Source organism: Dicentrarchus labrax, unplaced genomic scaffold, assembly GCF_905237075.1.
Source record: "Dicentrarchus labrax unplaced genomic scaffold, dlabrax2021, whole genome shotgun sequence".
Classification (NCBI taxonomy): Eukaryota; Metazoa; Chordata; class Actinopteri; family Moronidae; genus Dicentrarchus; species Dicentrarchus labrax.
Window position 1 is genome coordinate 1,365,001 of NW_026136718.1, and position 9,177 is coordinate 1,374,177.

A 9,177-nucleotide genomic window follows, 5' to 3' on the forward strand; every position below is an offset into this window, starting at 1 on the left:
GGAGCGCTGAACCTCAGTCTGTTTGATCAGGAACCTTCTGGACAGCCACAAAGACCTGATCTCAGACGGAGAGGACGAGGACGAGTTTGTTCCCTCCAGGAAGGAGCTGCAGAGCAGCAGTGAGGAGGAGGAGGAGGAGGGGGATGGAGAGCTGGACAGTGACGAGGAAGTAGTGCTGAAAAAGGGCCGACATGCTGCGACTCCTAAACCAAAGCAGAGAACTCGCTCCGGCACCAGAACGCCGCGGAAAACTCCCAGCAAGAAGGTAGAAGTCCAACAGCTGGAAGCTTCCAAACTGTGAGAATCTGTTTGTTTTCTCACCACGTCTGTTTCCTGTTTCAACAGACCACACCCAGCACGCCACGCACGCCACGCACGCCTCACCGCGCCACTCCCAGCATCCCCAGCAGGTCGCTGCCGGCCCGACAGCCTGCTAATGTTCTGGAGGAGGCCAGAACCAGGTGAGACACAACAACCAGTGACCTCTGACCCTGATCTAAAGAATCCTAACTGACTGATACAGACCCGCTGGTTAAAATCACTGAATAAAGCAGTTCCACCTTAAACACACTGAATAAAGCAGTTCCACCTTAACAATCACTGCTTCTCCCACGCTGTTGGACAGACAAAGGACGTCCCGGAGGGGCTGCGAGCCGAGCTGCTGCTAACGTTAGCTCAGCTTGTTTCTCTGATAACTTAAGATCCAGACGTCCGATGACTAAAATCCTTCATCCGGTTCAAATCTAGAGTTAAAAAGCACCAAGATCTAAACAGTGGATGGTAACAATGTGGCTTCAGACTGGATCAACAGTCAATGTATGACAGCTTCTGGCAGACAACCACAACGCTGACGCAGGCACAAAGGGGATATGAGCCTATTGATTATAGATTATTGATTGAATCAACTACATATAGAACATAGCTCTAGAGTTTATAGACATTTTACAGATTAAAGATTTAACAGAATAAAAACTAGAATCAGAATTAATCCGGCCCGATCTCCGTCTCTCCAGACTGAACTCAAACTCTTGTTTTGTATTTGTCTCTTCAGGCTGCACGTGTCCTCGGTGCCGGAGTCTCTGCCCTGCAGAGAGCAGGAGTTCCAGGACATCTACAGCTTCGTGGAGAGCAAGATCATAGACGGCACCGGGGGTAAGATCCAGATCCAGACTCTGGTCCCAGCAGGTTCCAAATGAAACACCATCAACCCAGTGATTGGTTTAATGGTTCAGACTGCTGTTTGTGTTTCAGGTGTATGTACATCTCAGGTGTGCCGGGCACGGGTAAGACAGCCACGGTCCACGAGGTGATGCGCTGTCTGCAGCACGCCGCCGAGGTGGACGAGATCCCTCCGTTCCACTTCATCGAGATCAACGGGATGAAGATGACGGATCCTCATCAGGCCTACGTCCAGATCCTGCAGGTGAGAGCTCGAAGGCTGACGACTGGTTCTCTGAGACCATCGTTTGTTCCAGCTGTAGAGACCTGACCTCTGGAGTGAACAGTGTCTTCGTGCAGGACACACACTAACGTTAGGACGTGCTGATAAATGTCTGATCTGTGTGTTGTGTCTCGTCTCTGCAGAAGCTGACGGGTCAGAAGGCCACCGCCGACCACGCAGCAGCTCTGCTGGAGAAGAGATTCAGCAACCCTGCACCCAGGAAGGAGTCCACCGTCCTGCTGGTGGATGAAGTAAGAACTCTGTTTCTGATCGGATTAGATTTAATTATAAACGGGAAAAGAAACGACAAAAAAGTTAAAGTGAAAACACTTTATTTCCTACATGGTCTCAAGGTGTTAGGAGACAAAAACAAATACAAAGAAACATAAAAATACTAAAAACAACACAGTCCTGAAATCCACGAAAATATAAACATTTTCCAAAAACAATGTAAAATAAAAATGAAAAGAATCAGACAATGTTTAAAATCAGTAAAATAAAACCTTTTTTATTTTAATTGTATTATTTATTTTCAATTCTCAGGCCCAAAACAATAAGACAGAAATAATATGAAACTCAAAAAATATCTAATTTTACTCTGATTCAAGAGTCATTATTAATGAGTATAAGTTAGTCAGTATTTGTCCCATTAACATTATAATCCAGACTAACCTCTAACTAACCTTTGTGTCGTACAGTTGGACCTGTTGTGGACCAGGAAGCAGAACGTGATGTACAACCTGTTCGACTGGCCGACGCGGCGTCACGCTCGCCTCGTGGTGCTGACCATCGCCAACACCATGGACCTGCCAGAGAGGATCATGATCAACAGAGTGGCCAGCAGACTGGTGAGGGAGCTTCATGGGATCCACAGGGTTGTAAAACAAACGCACAAGAACTTGTTTTGAGTCCTTAAAGGGAGGGTTGGTGTCGTATGTGGTACCGTGTTTCTGTGTAGGGTCATTCAATTCGGTGTAAATATCGAATTATTGATTCATGCGACATCTATAAAACACAGCTTCATTTTTAGTACAAGACTTTTCGCTTGTTGTTAAGTTGTTTTAAAAATGTCGATCTTCCTGAAGAGTAACGGACACAACCTGACGCTCCGTCTGTGTCCGCAGGGTCTGACCCGGATGTCGTTCCAGCCGTACAGCTTCAAGCAGCTGCAGCAGATCATCATGTCGAGGCTGAACAAGGTGAAGGCGTTCGAGGAGGACGCTCTCCAGCTGGTGTCCAGGAAGGTAAACAACCTTCTCACCTGATCTGAGCTCCGAGTGAAGTCCCTCCCCTTCCTGTGTGAACGGTGGTGACACAAATGTTCACCTTCCCTTTTCCAAGTGTGGAGGAGAAACTAACTGACTCCGGTCAATTTTCAAAATAAAATAATAATAATTTCACGTTGGATAAACATTGTGGCACCAGTCAGTCGGTCAGTCGGTCGGTCAGTCGGGGTTTTAAGCAGACACACAGTTTTGTAAACAAGTAAACAAAGTATGACGGGCTACACGCTTTAAAGACGCTCCGCTCCTGAAACGCTCTCCGAGGGATTCAGCCTCGTTTCCACCGTTCCCTCACAGTCTCCCTCTCCTCTCGCAGGTGGCCGCTCTGTCGGGCGACGCTCGCCGATGTCTGGACATCTGCCGCCGGGCGACGGAGATCTGCGAGCACTCTGCCGCCGACCCTTCTGCCACTGGATTGGTGGGAATGAGTCACGTGATGGAGGCGCTGAACGAGATGTTTTCCTCCGCCTACATCACCGCCATCAAGTGAGATTCCCGCCTCGGCCACATTGAAGCGCTGACGGTTCTGTAAAGGTGGTGAGATTAAGAGACTGTGTGTGTCCTCAGGTGTGCGTCGGTGCAGGAGCAGCTCTTCCTCCGGGCGGTCATCGCTGAGTTTCGGCGGCTGGGATTGGAGGAGGCCACCTTCCAACAGGTGAGGGATCAGAAAGGGTTAATCGTGCCCTCGTCTTTAAGCACAGAACCTGAGTAAATGCTCTGTTCCCCCTCTGTTTTGCCTGCCAGGTGTTTGTGCAGCACCAGGCGCTGTGTCGGGTGGAGGGTCTGCAGCCCATCAGCGTGTCGGAGGGCCTGGCGGTGTGTCAGCGTCTGGGAGCCTGCAGGTTGCTGCTGCTGGAGCCCAGCCGCCTCGGAGTCCTGCAGCGCGTCCGGCTCAACGTCAGCCAGGACGACGTGCTCTTCGCCCTGAAGGCGGACTGAAGGAGGATCGTCTCCGTCCCTCCGTCCCTCCGTCTGCGTTTACTATAGATACCTGACAGTTCAGGATCCATCATGTTGTATTTTTGCGTGTTTTACTACAAAGGACACTGTGCTTTATTTGTCTTTATCTTTGATTGATATTCAATTCTAACCTCTTTTTGGGGAGATTATTCACTGAAATAAAGTCGACCCAAAGAACAGATTCCTTCCTCATTTACCCCTGAATGATACGGTGGCTGAGAGGTATCAACAACACTACTGCAGCAAACAGTCACAACACAACGGACACGAGCAACAACAAGTGTTGGTAATTAAACTGACTTCTGATTCCTACTACCAGTGACCAGGATGACTCAGTCTCTCACTTTTATAACAAACCATGAGAATCGGTTCAGTCGACCTCACCAACATGGCGGCCGAAGCCGGGTGAATTAAGGGTGAATTTCTTGCCGTACCTTGACATCAGCCACGTTTGTTACCAGGATGTTGTTTGTGGCTGCACACACAGGAAGAGGTTGGAACAATAATCTGCCGCGTACAGAGAAAACGCACTGCTTCTCTACTTTCAACACTAGCAGACCTTTTTAAATACATAAAAACAACCTAACTCCAAAAACAGAAATATCATTAACGTGTGTGTGTGTGTGTGTGGGGGGGGGGGTAAAATGAATGAGTCATTTCTTACTTGTCTGGCGCCACATCCTCCCGCCTCCCGCCATTCTCAGTCAGTTGGCTGATATACGTGCAGGCGTTAGAGATTGCTTTCCTATTTAGAGTATAGGAGTGAGTTATGAGTTTGATTTTGTTTTCAAAAATAGGTTGTTTATGATTGGTTTTATAATCCCGACCGCAAGACTACGACCACGAGACTACGACCACGAGACTTCGCCCTGAGCTGGTAACTGTTGATAGTTTTCTTTGTCTCATTTATTATTGTACTGAGTGTTTGTTGGAGCCACTTGTCTCTGTTCCAGTTTCTGTTCACTATTAACGGACCACTGTGAAGGTTTATTGAATTAAAAAGTGTAGAGGGGCACAATTGAGAAGAAAGAGGTGCAAGTATTTAATTTAAAAGCGCTTTTATTTTCAAAATGTCTTAAATTATTTAACATTTTAATTGGAACCGTGTGGAACCGACCTGTTTTTGTGTGCATTGTCTGTGTTTTCTGCCTGAAACGTGGTTTTAAAGGTTATATGAGCTGCTTTCAGTAACGTGGCTCTCAGGCTGCAACTGAGGCCTCTGAAGGCCACGAGGCCTCCACCACCAAACATTACATAAATAATGTTAGTTAATGAATTAGTTAATGTTTTAATGGATGTGAGTTTAATGGAAATATTTGTGTTCATTTCTTGGTTTTAGTAACGAGCCTCGTGTTTATTCCAGTGAGTCAATCTTCATTAGGCCTCATATTAAAATGCTCAAGTTCACAGCAGAAATAAAAATAAATGTTTACAACCTGATACAAAAACACTTTTAGTCTCTAAACTTATGCTGTAAAAATACAGTTTAATTACAATTTTTTAATGTCGTGCACATATTGTAATTTACTGGCTACTAATTATTGAGATTAGGTTACAGTGTGATCTGTAATTTAGGAATAAATATATTTTACAGTAGCGTGTGTGTGTTTGTGTTAACCTGTAATATTACTGTAAATTATTGTGAATTTACTGTAACTACAGATTATTATTATTATTACAATATTAGCTTGTGACTTTAATCTGAAAACATGACACATTACTGTGGTTTTTATCTTTATTACTGTAAAATAACGCTGTGATCTTACTACAATTATTAGTCAGTAATTTACTGTGAAAGTACAATAATTTATTTTACCGTGTAATTTCAGTAATTAGTGATTAGTGACATATCACTATGTTTATATTGTGGCGCAGTGGTTCGGACTTGAGTCGCTGTAGAAGCACCGGACTGCGATCTTTACCTTGATCCACACTGACAGCCCCCCCACAGTCACACACACACACACACACCGGAGAGAGATTAGGTTAGACACAGAAACTTGTACAAACAGCGTGAATGTACAAACTCCAGTTCTGTGTTCAAAGAGTCTGACAGTAGCTTATTAACATTGTTAGCTCTTTTAGCTCTGACTACCAGCTCACTGTTCCTGCTACGCTGCCGTGGTCAGTCTGTCAATCACTGCGGTCGCTGTTGAGGCCACGCCCCCTAAAGTCACTGTCCATTGTATCTTTTGTTGACGCCACTCTGACTTTGGACTGATCCCTCAGGATGGACTGCTACACTTCCTCCGATCCAGTGGCAGTGAACGCCTCCCTGCTGTTTGACCTGAACAATGATGAAGATAACTTCTGGATCAGAACCAGCCAGGGCCTCTCTCCCTGTCCCTCCCCCCCTCCTGACTCCCAGTGCATTGTGTGTCTGGAGGACAGGGTGTACGCCGTGTGCCGCACGCTGTCAGATGGCGTGAAACTGGCGATGCAGACCGAAACTCAGCAGGTCGAGATCTTCAAGAGCGGTGAGAAGATCACAGATTGCTGCTCAGTTAAAAAAAAAACTGTTATCATTGATCTGAGATATTAAGTCAATATTTTTTATATTAAGTCAATATTCTGAGATATTAAATCAATACTGTTTCTTTACAGATTGCCCAGAACTTCCCTCTGATGGTGAGTGTCATTTAAGTTCAATCTTCTAATATTCAATTACAAATAAATTAAAAACTTTAATACTTGTACACCACCTGGTCGTCATATTATGTCTCTGAGTGACTAATTGTAATTTATTGATCCAGTTTATTTATTAAAAAAAAAGGAAGAATTCAGTTAAAATATTAATATATAAACCAACTGCTTTATGATTTAATGTGAATTTCAGGCAGAATGATTAGATATTATAATAGATGAATTATAGAAAAACTGTCTCTCTCTCTCTGTCTGTCTGTCTGTCTGTCTGTCTGTCTAACTAACAGACACTCCACATTGGCTGCTGACTGTTGCCATCATCCTCATCCTCATCCTCATCCTCATCGTCACCTTTGGGGTGTTTCTGGGGTATCGGAGACGCTCCAGACTCCACCGGAGTTCAGAAGGTTTTTGTAATTGTAGCCGATAATTAACACATTTAATATGAGACATTAATACTGTGATTATTCATTCGACCTGATTGATTATCTATTGATTATGTCCATAAACCAATGAACAACATTTTGAGTGAAGTATTATTTCTTAGTCCTTCCACTCATTAAAAATGCCTTCACCATCCTGGGGAAATAAAATCTAACTTTTTCATTATTTTTTACAAACTAAATCAATATTTTGAGAAAGTTTATCACTTTAATTAATTACTTACCCGTCACATTGGTGGAAATGGGCTTAAAGTAGCTTCTCTCTGCTCTCTGTCAACTGTTTAGCTATTCCTCCTCCTTTAAATGTAGTTATCCAGCCTTCAGTAGTCGATGAGTTCAATGACTCTATAAGTGATAGGTTCAGGGTCTCAGCTCAGTACAGTACAGATGATGAAGTTGTGATCTGTTTTGAGCTTTACTCGACCTCTGACCCTGAAGATAAACATTATGATTTATTGTAAACATGAAGCTCTGCTGTGTTTACAGAGTCGACAACGGGACTCCCAAAGATCACCAGACATCATGAAGGACCTCCGACTGACGGCCTGAACCTTTCTACTTTTCCATGATGTTTATATTATTATTGTATTATTTTACCCTTCTACTCCACTATATTATATATTATATATATATATATATTATATATTATATATATTATATATATGTGGCAGCTTTAGTTACTTTACAGAAGAACATTAATAACACCAGGAGTTAACTTTAGGACAGCAGGAGCAGGTGGTGGTTTTATAATCTAGTAATCTTACATTTGATCAGCTGTGTCGGATATTTTATATTCCTAAAAACAACAAACATTATTTTTAAATGTTTGCAACTGAAACACTTTATATTACTTAAACAAATCTGTGTACGGGAATACACTGTATCTTTATTGATTATATTGATCAGAATACACTGTATCTTTATTGATTATATTGATCAGAACACACTGTATCTTTATTGATTATATTGATCAGAATACACTGTATCTTTATTGATTATATTGATCAGAATACACTGTATCTTTATTGATTATATTGATCAGAACACACTGTATCTGTATGGATGATATTGATCAGTATACACTGTGTCTTTATGGATGATATTGATCAGTATACACTGTATCTGTATGGATTATATTGATCAGTATACACTGTATCTTTATGGATGATATTGATCCTGTATTGACAGTCAGACTGTGGACATATGACGGCCTTTAGCTCGTGTTTCTAGAGTTACGTGTTGTTACGGTTGTTAAAATGTGATATTTCTTAAAGGGAGTTTGGTGCAGGGAGCTTTTACACTGTAAAACAGGACAGCTCTGTTTAGTTAAGTCCACTTACTTCCTCTCTTTAACACAAAGAGCTCTGACAAGTTTTGGATTTTGAACTCATCTGTGTGAGTTTCAAAAAGTAAAACTTACTGTTATTAATTGTGTTGACTATTTGAAACTTTTATGAGATCAGTATGTGTTGATTGAACTTGGGTTTCAAAGTTATCAGATGGGGGGGGGGAATACGGGAGTGGGCCAATGGGAGCCACAAAATGAATATTTGTGCTGACTTTTGAGTTTAATTGTCTTCTTTAAATCATGGCAAGGCTGAAGCATGAACAGAATAATTTAACACTGCAGATAAGTCATATATCGAGTTCCAGTCCAAATACAGACACTTTGTAGTAAATGATCAGGGACTACTTCCACACGCGGAAAGAGAGGCGGAGCAAAACGACGTGCAGCGAAGGGACCAGGTGAGGAGTGGTGAAGCAGATTTTTTCCTCCAAGCTGAGGAACAGCAGTGACAGCCAGCAGGTACCCAGCAGGTAGCCAGCAGGTAGCCAGCTGGTACCCAGCAGGTAGCCAGCAGGTAGCCAGCAGGTAGCCAGCTGGTACCCAGCAGGTACCCAGCTGGTACCCAGCAGGTAGCCAGCAGGTACCCAGCAGGTAGCCAGCAGGTAGCCAGCAGGTACCCAGCAGGTACCCAGCAGGTAGCATGCAGGTACCCAGCAGGTAGCCAGCAGGTAGCCAGCTGGTACCCAGCAGGTACCCAGCAGGTAGCCAGCAGGTACCCAGCAGGTACCCAGCAGGTAGCATGCAGGTAGCCAGCAGGTACCCAGCTGGTACCCAGCAGGTAGCCAGCAGGTACCCAGCAGGTACCCAGCTGGTACCCAGCAGGTACCCAGCAGGTACCTGAAATGCGCGCGCACACACACACCAGAGGGGAATGGGGCCGAGGAAGAAACAACGCATTATAAATTAACAGCATAATATCCATTGCTGGGTACCTGCTGGCTACCTCCACACCGAAGTAGAGGAACTGGCCACCACACAGATCCCTGACTTCTATTTGAGTTGGAGTTCCTAACAGGGTTCTGGCATCTTTTGGCAGCCGGTGGCCATGTTTACGTAACA

At 43.9% G+C, this 9,177-nt stretch overlaps 2 protein-coding genes across 3 annotated transcripts in view; one reads left to right on the top strand and one right to left on the bottom strand.

Moving 5' to 3' along the window:
* orc1 (origin recognition complex, subunit 1) overlaps positions 1-3,863 on the top strand; it is a 9,680-nt gene extending 5,817 nt beyond the window's left edge. For both annotated transcript variants that reach the window (XM_051375592.1, XM_051375593.1), the window contains 10 exons: positions 31-265; positions 346-461; positions 1,052-1,152; positions 1,251-1,423; positions 1,585-1,692; positions 2,140-2,289; positions 2,566-2,685; positions 3,041-3,210; positions 3,292-3,379; positions 3,469-3,863. In XM_051375592.1, the coding sequence (XP_051231552.1) occupies positions 31-265; positions 346-461; positions 1,052-1,152; positions 1,251-1,423; positions 1,585-1,692; positions 2,140-2,289; positions 2,566-2,685; positions 3,041-3,210; positions 3,292-3,379; positions 3,469-3,663 (1,456 nt within the window). In that variant the 3' untranslated portion in view covers positions 3,664-3,863. The remainder of the gene's footprint in view (positions 1-30; positions 266-345; positions 462-1,051; positions 1,153-1,250; positions 1,424-1,584; positions 1,693-2,139; positions 2,290-2,565; positions 2,686-3,040; positions 3,211-3,291; positions 3,380-3,468) is intronic.
* LOC127350631 (protein NLRC5-like) overlaps positions 1-9,177 on the bottom strand; it is a 151,624-nt gene that overhangs the window by 75,214 nt on the left and 67,233 nt on the right. The gene's annotated exons all lie outside the window — the stretch shown is intronic.